Below are 14094 nucleotides of genomic sequence, written 5' to 3'. Positions count from 1 at the left end.
ATCAAAATCAAAGCACAAGCTCGATCAAAAAGTAATCGTACAGCGTGCATGCAGCTTTCGTGTATGTACACACACCGGCACCACGCACCGCACCTGTCACAAACATCTTGGATACATGTATGAAAGACACAATAGACACGATACTAGTATATAGGTCCTAAAGATATTGCGTGTAATTTATTACGAAAAAGGTCCTGTGAACCACAGATTTTACAAAATGTTTTTTTCTTTGTTCATAAGACAAATTAAATGCCATTTTAACAAACATCTTGAAAAAAAAGATTTTCCCTGACTTTCCAGAAGAAATTGATGAATTCCCTGACTTTTTGCTTCGGGAAAAAACATTTTTAATTTCCCTGACTTTCCAGAAATTCCCTGACCCGTACTAACCCTGGGTAACTTTGCCATCAATGGCAACTACCATGGTAACAGGGCTCAACAGCCAATCAAATCAAGGTTTTCATGGTACTCACCATTGATGGCGAAGTTACCATCAATGGTAAGTTTTGTGCAACGGGGCCCAGATGGTTGAAGTATAAAGCTTAAGAAACCATGAGCATTCTTTAGTAAAGCGGTTTAGTAGAGACGTTTGATTGAGACTTGCCTTGAAGGATCTCTGGAGGATGCCAATGGGGAAAGCTGGGGTGGGGTCGGTGGTCAGCCAGAGTCTGAAGTCCGGATGAGGCTTGACGATCCTCTCCAGGGCCTTCTCCAGATCACGCAGCCACTTGGCCAACAAGTGACAGTTCTGCAGCATGAGCCACTGTCCTCTGGCTATGGCTGTCTCCAGCAGTTGAAGAGCAACCTGTGAGAAGGAAGGAAGTAGTATTATTAACAGACTCAGGATATTATCCCAAAGCTCAAAAATGCGTCTTCACCAGACCGATATGCTCATCACAAACTAGCTCTGACAGGCGCAAATTAGCCCGCTATTTTCCAAATAGCGGGATATTTTGGAAACAAGACCAAGATTTCTCAGGATATTTTCTCAACCAAAAAATAATTGCAACTGCGGGCTGATGAAGATGCAAATGAACTGGCTAATTTGCGATCAGGATAGTTAAAATAGCGGGTTATTTGGCAAACTTGAGCTGATGACGACAGGCCTATTGTTCCTATGAGGTCAGGATGCCTCTTGAAGACAAAGGACATGTTTTTTGGCCTATGGTTATTACAATGAAAAAATGCTGGATTGTAGTTGTAGACTAGTAATCATATCAGACTAGTCCATCAAAGTCCTAAAAATGATTGTGCCAATAGATAGCTAGGCTCTCAATGTTTACCTTCGACCTCGTGACCCCAAAATCTAATCAGTTCATTAGCTCTGCAAGATACATACATGACCCAAGTGTGGCAGTAATCCATCAATTGGTTCTTGAGATAATGCTATCACGAGAACGTACGTACGGACAACCAGAAAACATAATTCCTCCAGCTACTTTGTAGCGGAGGCATACAAAACATTTTTTTAAATATCTCACCTTCTCTTGGCCTTGACCCATAGAGAGGAACTTGAGCTTGTTACCACCGAAGCCAGACCTCTCGGCCAGCTTGGTGAGATCACTGGCAGGATCAGAGCCAGGACTCAGGATAAAGACGATCGGAGACAGCGGTGAACTCTGCTCAAAGATGGCCTCAAAACTGATAACGGGAGGCGTGACATACTTCTCGCCCATGCAGGACGTGACGAAGTCTGTGATGGCACGGTAGACGCGGTCCACGCGGAAGCAACGCAGGAGAAGGAGGCGTTGGAACATGGTGAGACCGTCCTTGTATTTCATAGGGAAGGCTACCTGCTCTGGTGCGTCTTGGTCGTACCACTGTAGGTGAAAAGAACACATACCAGTTGTTTGTAATCATTTTACCTAACCTAAAATAAAAGCACTTAAGTTATTCTCAAAGTAAGAAATGAGCACGTGTAACTGTCATTACAACAAGAAATGTATACTTGTACAACCCGAAATTAATATTTAAATGAACAATAAAACAAACTTTGCTAAATCCTTGTGCACACATATTTTGAAGTGGTACAGACTCGGGTAAGAAAAAGATTGAATGAAGTCCATTCATATCGGTTTCTTGCAATGGCAGTTGTCAACAATGAGAAAAAGTCACAAAGAAACAGTTTGACAGTATTTCAGAGTTGATTGTAATTTTTAAAATATAATTTCTCTACGTTGTTGTTGTTGTTTTAGTTTTATTGGCATGTACCATTCAATTATGAACATTTACGCTACGTTGGTGTTGTTGGTTTAGTTCTTACTGACGTGTGTCATTCATTTATGAATATTTACGCCGAAACAAAACTAAATGGAAGCAGAAAAGAGAAGGGAAAACAAATCTACACTGTTCAATTTTTCACATTTTAAGGAGATTCCAGACAGGCTGTCTACAAAAAAAAATCATTCCAATAGCACTAACCTCCTTCCAGAATTTCTCATTTTTCTCCAGGTCATCAGGGAGAGTGTGGAAGACATCCGCGATCTCCATGAGCTTCATGACGTCCTCCCAGCCCTGCTCGGGGATCCACTTGTGAGGGCGCCCCCGACGGTTCTTCTCAAGGGACAAGTTGCCCTTGATGAAGAAGTCCAGCTCCTCCTGGGGCAGCTTGTCCTCAGACTGCTCCAGTTTTATGGTCATCTGGAAGGAGAAGAGCAGCTTGTGCTTCTCAAACAAACCTGAGGGAAGAAGCAGCAACATAATTGAGTACGGTTATGCAAATGAAAACACATAATCAGGCATCTGTCTGCTAGCTAGCACTCTCTAATATGACATCTAATCATTTGAGACTATTCAATTTTGGTTAACAGGATCGTTTAACAACATTAAATCTGAGATGCACGGCCTTACGTGTTATCAGTGTCTGTGATATAGTGTTATATTGAAGCCCTAAAAAAATTTGTGCTTCAAAATGATCAAGAAGTGCCTCAAAAAGTAAAAACCTTTGAGTGACCGGTTTTACCATACTCATTTTCCCCAATAGACTGCAGTGTTATGAAAACCGTTTGGCAAACGCAAAATTTGATTTCGATTATGAATCATAAATACCTTGAAAATCAGACAAGCGATTGGCTTGTAAAAGTCATGGGGTTCCTGACTGACCTAAAGGTTTATGAATATCATTGCAGCATGAGCTAAATCAAGGATTTTTTTTCAAAGGATCTCAGACAAAGTTACCGGATCCCTTTAACATACATGATACAAGTGTTTTTTTAGTGCAGAATTATTTTGGGCGTTAGTGTGGGTTGAACTTGGTACATAGAGAGAGACTCTCATTTTAGCATGCCCTCTACTCATCATGTACGGCAACTGAGAATAATGTGTGCCAGCAAACGCATCTGGCATTGTAGTACTTCTGTGTTTCAATGCAGAATTATGATGACTGCCTCCTCCATCTTTATTCCAACTACTAATTCACCAATACTAAAAACAGTATGATCTCCTTGTACAATGAGTATTATCTTCACTTGAGAAATCTCCTAGCAGTGAATTCAATCCTGACCTTTTCCTTTCAAATGTACAGATAATTGCTCTTACTATTTCTCACTTCAGTACTTATATCTATTGCATACTTACTCTACAGTGTATTACACTCAAACCTGTCTATAGCGACCGCCCAAGGCAAACACAAAAATTGGTCTTTGTAGACAGGTTCCTTTAGTACATGTACATGTTTCAATTAGAAACCATTTTCAAGGGAAATATAAAATGGGGTCTTTGTAGGTAGGTGGTCTTTGTAGACAGGTGGTCACTAAAGCAGGTTTGACTGTACTACCACTACCATCATTATCTTCCATCATAGCAAACCTCTTCCCCCCTCCTTTCCTTACCTGTGCAAGCATAGTTGTAGATGTTATGCGTGAGGGTGTCCATGATGTTGCGGAGTCGTTTCATCAGGATGGAATCGGGTAGACTCTTCTTGAGTGACAACTGGAAGACTTCCAGGAAGGCAGCCAGCGAGTACTGGTACATGCTGTTGATCAAAGCCATCTCAGAGAGGACAAAGAACAGGATTGCTCCACGTTTGGCGGCCGGACGGTAGCCATCGCGAAGCTTGTCAATGTCTATGGCCGTGGCCGCAGCCAGTTTCAGCTTTTCTGTCACCTGTAAGATGAAATTGTCGAATCAACTTTCCACATCACATCTTATGATATACAAATATACAATGAAACTTGAGGATTTATTTTCAATTATATACCTCTCTTTAGTATGTTGAATAAATCTAGTCATTTGATTGGTAAAAATTTGAGTTGTAATTTTAGTGATATCAGTGGACTTATACTCATGACAATTTGTGTGAAACGATGTCCAGCAAGACAAAGTAATGCTTACCTCAGAAGCTTTAGACTTTGTCTCCTCCAGAGTAGATACCAGCTCCACGTTGTCCAGCATGTTACCAGTGGAGGTAGCCAGTTCTCTGAGCAGGGAGTCTTCAAGATCCTTCAGGAGACGTTTGTTATCGCTGGTCTCCTGGATCAGACGTTCTCTCTGCTCCTCCAGCTCCTTGCGCTCAAAGCCTACGATGACACTCAGCAGCTGGTCTTCAAGACCCTGGCAAAGTCAAGAGGATTAGATTGTGTATGAGTAAACCATTGCACATACTGCTTAAACAGAAACATTCAAATCACAACTGGAAACTTATTTGTTTTTTAGTTGTAATTATTGCAATATTCTAATTTACTATGTCTAGGGGAATTTCGATTTTTTTTTTCCCCTTCTTCTCCTTATTATGTTTGTTACATGTATTTTTCTCTCATGCCATGAGCACCAAAAGGTGGACCAGTGCGCTGTACAAGTAACCACTTTTATTATTATTATTATTATTAAACAAGTGTATTGTAGGCTTTCTGCAGAATGGACACAACCACCATGTATTGGCTATGGCTATAATGTCCTTTTATCAGTGAGCTAATGACATATTAAACTGTTGAGTGGGTGTGCTCGGAGCGATAAATAAAACTGAGTAGATGGTCTTCTTGGCACTTAGTATATACTCAGATTGTACGACATTAGCTCCGATGGCAATTACTTCATGGTCAAGACACAACACTAACCAAATTTACGTCTCCAATCTTGATGGTTTTTTGTTTGATGAATACTATACCCAACTACCAATAGTGATAAACAATATACCCATCCTGAACACAAAGCCTAAAACCTAATCTAAAACCCATTGAAACCCTAAACCTGACCCTTTCTCTTTTAACAAAATAAATCCCTAATAAAATGTTTCCAGAGCATAAGTCAGATGAAGTGCTAATAACATATGAAGTGATGATTCCAACTTGTTCCCCTTAAATCAAACCCTCCTTTGGAAGTTAAAATCAGGGGTGATAGTGAGCACTAAAAACAAAAAAAGAGGATTCGGGGGGGGGGGGGGGGGGGGGGGGGGGGGGGGGGGGGAATGGTATCTAATAACATTCCCCCCCCCCCCCCCCCCCTTTGGATAAGAAAATTTGGGAAAACTAGGGAAGAATAGAGAAAATAAGGGAAATTTCAGGAAAATAGGGATAACATTAGGAGAAAAAAAAGAAAAGAAAAAATCAGGGAAAAAAAAAGAATAATCGGGAAAGTGATTTAAATCCAGCAATTATCAGGCCTTTAAAAATACACCAAAAAAGTAAAAATATCCATTGTTCTTACTTTGAGTGTGACAGTGTAGTTGATAACCATAGCCTTGCCAAAGACAGATGGTGTGTACTTGGGGTTTGCCAGCTTGGTGTCCAGGTAGAGACGGAAGTTTGGATCGTAGTCTACCTCCTTGTCTCCAAGCATGATGAACTCCCTGCCAGCAGCACCTAGGAAAAATAGGAGAGGGATTAAATTAGGATTGGGATTAGATTAGAAATCTGATTTGTAATAATTCAAGAGATGCAAAATAGCAGACTAGCTAAAGAGTTAAACAATAATCTTAAACGTTCTTGTTTCATTTGGCTTATAATTAATTGTTCTTTATCATTTTTGTATGTTCTTTCTTATACTTATATTGTATTATAGTGTATAATGAAGATGAATTTATGTGATTTCATCTTTGAGCATTTGATTTCAAGTTGATGTTGTGATATTGTTATTATTATTTATTAAAATGTAACATGTAAAACACATGAATGAAAGCAATAAATTTGTAATACAATATTGGCAAAGTGCATTCCTGAAAATTTCAAAACAGATGCTAAATGTTCAGTGAGGTGAATATCAATGTTTATTGTCTATATGAGAAAATTGAATTCTAATGAATAACTTATGATAATTAATTTCAAAATCATCCCAAAAAGTTGTTGTCATCCATAAAATCTTAATCAACATGTAATTTCATAAGTGAAATAATGTCCTTTGGCAAGACATTAATCATCATTTGTCACTCTCAACCCAGGTGATGTAAATGGGTACCCTGTAGGAAGAAATTCCTTGAATGCTTTAGCACCTTATTATGGTGGCTCAGCTACAACCGGGGTGTTAATACAATACTTTATCTGAAGCGCAGTAGAGTATATTCATATAGTAGGTGTGCTTTATAAAAGGACGTCTTATTAATATAATGCCTTTAAAGGTTAAAAGAGTTATCATGTCCAAAGAGAAAACTATTCCCAAAACTAAGACAATCTCTCTGCAGTAATGCTTCTACATATGTGTGTAAGGGTTGTAGTAGGCAGAGCAGTAATATACATGTAGATATATTGACTGCTATGCGAGGCATTGCTGTTTCTGTAAGCTCAAGGGGAGGTTACATCCTGCTATGACCCTGAGGCGCCCCGGGCAATTGTGTTTCTTTACGGGCATGGTTAAAATCATGACTCCAATTTCGACGAATCAGATGACTAGATTTATTCAACAAACTAAGAGAATATAAAGGCTACAATGACTAACACACTAAGTAAGGCAAAGCACTCACCTTTGATGTTCTTCTCGAGAACGTTGTCGATGACAGGATCGATGTACTCGTCCACGTCTTGGAAGAGGAAAGGGAAGCCGTACTTGATGGCCAGCTCGAGCTGCTTCAAGAAGTCCGGATCATTGAAAGTGCACACCTAAAAAAAACACAAAGCAAATACTGCCATTACAGTTGATGTCACTCTGAAGGACCACCTCTTAACATGCACAACTTTCTAGGTCTAAATGATTTAACACTAAATTTCAAGCTGAATGTGCATAATTTTTGCCCTTTTGCTCTACGCGAGGTTTCCGTCCTCGCTGAGCTCGCCTTAGGACACCTGCGTTACCATTTGACAGATGTACCGCCCCAGTCAAACTCCCCCCCTGACGCTGTCTTCGGAGCGGGTAGCGACCCCCCGTGAGGGTGGCCGCTTAGCACCAGAAATCAGACGAACCGTCGGAACGCCCGTTTCCCGACTCACCGATATTGATGTATCATCAATAAGCCAGTACATGTATATCTTGTAAAGTTAGGTGATCAAATTTCTCTGCTGTAGGTGCTCCAGATATGCCCACCTTTACATTCAGCTTCCAGGGAGGATTCATTCAGAAATCGGGAAGGTTTCTATTAATTGCATACAGCATAATAGGAATAATCTTTCAAAAAATCAGGGAGGTATTAACATTTGTGTGGGATGACGTACATGTATCAATTTTTTTCTTCTTCTGGGAGCCTCCCTGAAAATCAGAGAGGGTTAGCATCTCTGGTGCTTTAAGCGTGTGATTTTAGAAAGAGATCGTAGTTGGTCTCTGGGTCGTACCTTGAGGTTGTTAGGTTCCTCTTTCTTCTTGATCCAGTTAAGAGCTTGCTGCTGAGGGTCGATACAGAGAGGGAAACGACTCGCTCTGGTGGTCAGGATACCATTCTGAATAGACAGCTCGTCTGGAGGCAAGCCTTCGGATCCCCATCTAGAATAGAACGAACATACAGAGTAATATGTTAATGACTTTATTAAGGACCTCAAAGAGGATCATAGAGACTAATTCAAGTCTTAAATTATTGTGAGCACCATAACTGAAATCACCGGAGTGTTGGCTCAGTCAGTAGAGCGTCCGCTTCACAACCAGGAGGTCGTGGGTTTCGAACCCTGGCCGCGTCATACCAAAAGACGTTAAAAGATGGGAGTTGTTGCTACCTTGTTTGGCGTTCAACAATAAGGGATAGAGCAACGTCGATCTGGCGCTGCTCAGTGGCTGCCGGGCTCACGATCAATTGGGCAAAAAGAATTTCCGTTTCGGTTTAATAAAATTTTGAGTGGACTATTAGGCTATTATTATTATTATTATTATTATTATTATTATTATTATTATTATTATTACCACAACAACCAAGTTTTGTTTTTCCAGAGCATGCCTCTTTGTTGGATTTTTAACATTACCATCAACAATAGAATAATGCATTATCCTCCTCCTCCTCCTACTTTTCCTCACCCTTCCTCCTCATCCTTCAGATCCCCATCACAAGAACCTTGTTATAATAAGCATCATTATCATAGTCATCACTAGGGCTATCGTCATCACTGTCATAATCATCCTTATAACTTTATCATCATCATCATCGTCGTCGTCATCGTCATCATCATCATCATCACCACCACCATGATCATCATCATTATCATCATCGTCGTCATCGTCATCATCATCATCATCACCACCACCATGATCATCATCATTATCATCATCATTATCATCATCATCATCATCATCATCATCATTATCATCATCATCATCTTTATTCATCATCACCACCATCATCTTCGATCATCATCACCATCATCATCATCATCACCATCATCATCATCATCATCATCATCCCCATTACCATGATCATCATCATTATCATCATCATCATCATCATCATCATCACTATCATCATCATCATCATCATCACCACCACCATCACCACTACCGTCTTCTTCATCACTATCATCATCATCATCATCATCATCATCATCATCATCATCATCATCATCATCATCATCATCATCATCATCAACATCATCATCATCATCATCCCCATTACCATCATCTTCCTCATGATTATTTTGACTACCAATCACACCATTCAATATCATCATAATCATCAACATCATACATTCAACTTGTTTATATAGCACAAAATCCAATATTGCTCAATCCGCCTGCCATGAAAAATTAATGCTAACGGACAAGAAACAAAAATAGGAAAAAACATACATTGATTTCATAATTTCTTGATCATCATCACACTGGTGCAACCACGAATATCCAGTCAATGAAATGGATTCAAAAGTATAGCTTTAATAGTGTAACCCTTACTTGCTGATCTCGACATCATCGGTCAGAAGGTTCTCTATTTTGAAGGGGTCACTGATGGGGATCTCCCTGTCGCTTATGTCGTCCTGCCAATCATGGTAAACCATCTGATCACGGAAGTCCCAGGTGAAGGCACCCACGTAACTCAGGAAGGCAGAGGACACCAGGCAGTCACCGAGGAGACGGATGCGGCGCTGACGCAAGTCCTCCAGATCCTTGGTCCATCTAGAGTAATCAGGAATGGAATGATACCTTACTGAGAACACTTAAAAACTTATTTTAAACTTTCAAATTTAAAAACTAAATATCATTAATATTCTGTATTCTGTTCTTGAAGTTTGTGAAGTTTGGTTCCTGAAGAAGATGCTAAGAACTTCATGGACAGAAAGAGTTTCTAATAATGAGGTATTTGCCATGGCAGGAACAAGACGAAAGCTTCTGAATAATACAAGAGGTCGACAGCTGAGCTTTTTGGGTAATGTTATACGAAAGAATGGTTTGGAAAATCTTGCATTGACTTGAAAAATCGAGGGGAGGACGAGTAGAGGTAGAAAGAGGATTATGTTGATGAGTAGCTTAAGAAGTGGGATTTCTCAAAGTGGAATTGATCTCAGGGAGAGTGAATTACTTCATAGAATATGGGACAGAGAGTTGTGGCATTCCATGGTCAACATCTCAGGACATGGCACATAGAGAGAGAGAGATTCAGTTCTTAAAGAGAGAGGGGTATATAATTTAACTGACATTCATCAAAATAGTCACAAGAGGCTGACAGACTTTCTTGTTTATTTTCTGATCAACTCTTATTGTGCCACCATACATGCCATGAATGTTTTTTTTTCCCACTGTTCATCTTGATCCAATATTGTTCCGTGACATTTCAAATCAACATTACCTGGACCCATTTCGATCCTTGATAAGGTACAGAACTTCATCGTCAAAAATGTAATGCAATATCGTAAAGTGGGCGGTTCAAAGAGCCTACATCAAGAGATTATAGTGCTACTTCAAAACCAGGGGAGTGTTTCACAAAGACTAAGATCAAGTTAAAGTTGGACTTAACTATGGCAGGCCTTTCATGCCACTATTAGCTCTCACCATGATGATCGTTAGATAATATTTTTCGTCAATAGTGAATTATCAAAAAAATATAAATTCTGTAAATTTGTGACCATGATTTGTACATCCCTTGAGAGACCAATGCCAGTAAATGGTGAGAGCAAACAGTGGCATGAACGACCTGCCATAGTTAAGTCCAACTTAAAGTTGATCTTAGTCTTTGTGAAACACCCGCCAGAGGTGAACAAATTCTAAAATACCCACCTGACATTCTCGGAGCCGAGACCAGAGATAAGTTTATCAGCAGCGATAAGACGTCTCTCCATGATCTCAGCTTCTTCTTGGAGGGTCTTCTTCTCCGACATGGCGTTCTCGTACTTCTGGCCCAGGTCCTTGAGTTCCTGTTCCAAGGAGTTCACCTCGGCATTGATGCGGTCCAGGTCCCTCTTGGCCTGGAAGAATGTCTTCTCCAGTTTGGCCACCTAAGAAGGGGGGAAAGAAAAATTTCATACACGGTTTACTTTTGTTTACTAATGTCCTTTGGCAAGGCATTAACCTACATTTGCCACTCCACACCCGCGAGAGAAATGGGGACCTGGTAGGATGACAAAAGTGTTTGTGTTAGTAATTGCCTATGTCCTCACAGTGACCATATGGTAGGAATACTCCCCAGGGAGTGAAGATGGTGCACATTGTGCGTGAATGAATCCGATGACAGGGGTAATAATATCTGTAAAGCGCTTAGAGACAGTATTCCGTATTAAGCGCTATATAACTCCAGATTATTATTATTACTTTTCAATGAAACAGGTCAAATGGTTCAGAGTTCATCCTCTTCAACCCCTTCTGTTTTTGAGTACCGGTAGCAAATGCGACCCAATTATGACATGAACAATGTGTTTGGATTAACAATGGCTAGCTTTATCGTCCTGGAACAAAAAACAGACACAGAGTCACTGAGCAATCAATTCTAGTAGAAGATATTTTATACCCTATTTTAAAGTGTTTTATGTCGGAATCTAACTCTAACTTTTTTTAAAATTTATGATGATTGTTCAAAAACCTCACAGCCCAGCGAGGGAAGGGGGGGGGGGTAAAATACTGCTAAATGTACACCATGTGTCACATTAGAAAGGTAAGAATGATATATTTGCATTCTTGTTTTAAGCTTGCCAGAAAATTGTTACAGCTGATCAAGATGAGCATACTTACAAAATTGTCATAAAACATTTGACAATGCATGTGCAACATCACACTAAAATAAAGTACATTGACTTGATCTTTTGTTAATAACTAATTGTATTTTTTGTTGACTAACATCAAGACTTTATGAGAGCTTATCGTGCACAAAGTGCTTGATTGAATAACATACAGGCCCCATTTCACAAAACTTGTCATGCAAAGACAAATGACAGTTTTTGTTATAGGCTAGTGAAATCCTTGCTTCTGATTGGTTATCAGCTGATTTGTCACTGATTTTGGTCGTTTGTCATTGAAAAATAGCTTTGTGAAACAGGTCCCTGATTAACCCAATATGTTAGCTCTTTACCTTTTCTCTCTTGGGTTTGATTTCTCTTGCTACGGAGCAATAACCAAGTACAGCAGTGACAAACTTGAAGAGACCTGCCCCAGCAAAGGAGACGCTCTTCATGTCTTCGTAGGTGGTGTCCAAGTCCTTTAAGAAGTTCCTCACAGTCTTCACCTGTTGAACAGCAATCAAGTAACAAGTTGAATACATGATATAACATCAAGGTTGCACCTGGGGCAATATATTTAAATAAGGAAACTGAGGGGTTATAAATACCACCATCATCATCATCATTGTCGTCATTGTCATCATCATCATCATCATCAGGGTATCCTTCTGACTTCATTATTGTCTTCTTCTTTTCTTTTTTACATTGTTTCTTATGTTTTTTTAATGTTTATTTATATTATGTTGTAAATGTTCTGTATTTATATCATATTTTTATTGTGAATTCAGAGAATAGATCAATCAAATCAAATCAAAAATCATCATCACCATCATCATCATCATTATCATCATCTATTTAAATAAGGAAATGGAGGGGCTCATAAGTACTGGTGGTCAATGTCCTCATCATCTTCTTCCTCTTCCTCCGCCTCCTCCTCCACAACATCATCATGACCCTCAAATAATATATGAGGTGGACATAATAAATGTAAAGATAAGTAAACTAATTTGGAGGGCCCTCGGGGAGAACAGTATCAATATTGACGAGCCTACTCTACCCTGGGAAAACAAGACGTATTATTATTATTAGTATCATAATTTACAAAAGGCATCACGACTTTTAGATGATTTAATCACAGAATGTGGAACAACATGATATGAAATGCTGAAACAGATGGCTCAAGGATAAGGTACTTGGAGAGACACTTGATATAGAATTCTGATTGGGTCACTGAACCTGTCATAAACTGACAGGTCACTACTGAGGGTCATGACTTCTGTTGGCAGTAAAGGATGAGAGCTAAACGTACCTGTGTCTGCGAGATACCATCTACATCCAGCTCTTGGAGTGACTTGAGGAAGTTGCCCTCGGCCATCATCCCCTTGGCTGATTTCCAGGAGACCTCTCGGATACCACGCAGCACCACGATGCACTCACACACCATCTGTACAGCCTTGGGAGGCTTGGCAAAAGCCCTGTTGATCGAGAAAGGGTGGAGAGCATGGATCATTTCGAAAAATACCTTTGAACGTATAAATCCCACCACACATGGTACAATCCAACTACATTCTGATTTGTGGATACTTTGATATTATAATAGCATTAGATAATAATATTTAAACATATAATCTCATGATTAATAATCATATAAACAATGAAACAAAGTAATTTAGGTATTGGAAGCAAACTTGTAGGAGAAAGCTAAATCGGTTCAGAATCGTGGCAACGTCTGAACAGTGCCCCGTCTTACAAGGAGTTGATATTAATCGCAACTTATTTGCGATCGATATCACTCACAACTAGGTATAGGGGAGTGCAAACTTGCGATTCATTACAGGACTTACGATTGATTTGGATCAATCGCAACTTTATATCAGACGGGGCTCTGGCTCTGGCAAAACAGCCCTACAAAGTGCCTTACAAATAAAAATTCAATAAAGAAATTGAAAAGTTGTTTGTGTAACCATTCTCTTACCTGATTTCTGTAACGGATGATTTATCCAGATCTGACAGAGCTTCTCTAGCCGCTGCTAGAGCAGGCATGGCTTCTGCCAATGATTCCTCAGCATCTTGCTGTAGATGTATAATAACAATAACATAATAATGCGATGCATACATTGCTCATTACTTTTGATTGACCGTGTGATGTTACAATGCTTATCAGTAAGTATTTTGCCGTAAAGTCGGCTCGTGAAAGTGATTGCTTAAATGTAAAACATATACTTAACTAGGCCAAATGCTAAGTAAAAGTTTTACTTAAACAAAGTATCCAATTGAGTACCCGCCATGGTTATTTTTAACATGGCTTGTTCAGATACATGTAGTACAGATTTATGGTAATTTTAATGGAATGAAGAAGTTTGGTACTTGGCACTCAATAAAAACAATGGTCAAAGTTTTCACACTTCAATCTGGAGAAATAATGGTATGGTTTTACGAGTACCAGCCAGAATCTGAAAAAATACAGTTGATATCTAAATTATTCATACCCTTACCAAGTTTAGTAATTATCTTGGTATGTGTAAAACTGATTTGTTCCAATTTACCCTTCTAGAAAATGGTACATATTAAAGCTTACATCTAAAAGTATTCAACAAAGGTTCCAACTCAA

The 14094-nt window shown here is 39.4% G+C and overlaps 1 protein-coding gene across 1 annotated transcript in view; it reads right to left on the bottom strand.

Moving 5' to 3' along the window:
* Positions 1-14094, bottom strand: part of LOC585218 (dynein heavy chain 10, axonemal) — an 85925-nt gene that overhangs the window by 9934 nt on the left and 61897 nt on the right. Inside the window, exons 51-63 of the mRNA XM_030975036.1 lie at positions 13459-13556; positions 12793-12958; positions 11837-11989; positions 10552-10769; positions 9232-9453; positions 7695-7842; positions 6893-7028; positions 5644-5798; positions 4333-4551; positions 3831-4104; positions 2422-2678; positions 1482-1820; positions 605-805 (exon numbers count right to left, since the gene is read on the bottom strand). Coding sequence (XP_030830896.1) covers positions 605-805; positions 1482-1820; positions 2422-2678; positions 3831-4104; positions 4333-4551; positions 5644-5798; positions 6893-7028; positions 7695-7842; positions 9232-9453; positions 10552-10769; positions 11837-11989; positions 12793-12958; positions 13459-13556 — 2586 coding nt within the window. The remainder of the gene's footprint in view (positions 1-604; positions 806-1481; positions 1821-2421; positions 2679-3830; positions 4105-4332; positions 4552-5643; positions 5799-6892; positions 7029-7694; positions 7843-9231; positions 9454-10551; positions 10770-11836; positions 11990-12792; positions 12959-13458; positions 13557-14094) is intronic.

This window comes from Strongylocentrotus purpuratus, unplaced genomic scaffold (genome assembly GCF_000002235.5).
Source record: "Strongylocentrotus purpuratus isolate Spur 01 unplaced genomic scaffold, Spur_5.0 spur5_contig_867, whole genome shotgun sequence".
NCBI lineage: Eukaryota > Metazoa > Echinodermata > Echinoidea > Camarodonta > Strongylocentrotidae > Strongylocentrotus > Strongylocentrotus purpuratus.
Note: the sequence above shows the minus strand (reverse complement) of the source record. Positions and strands in the feature narration are given on the sequence as shown.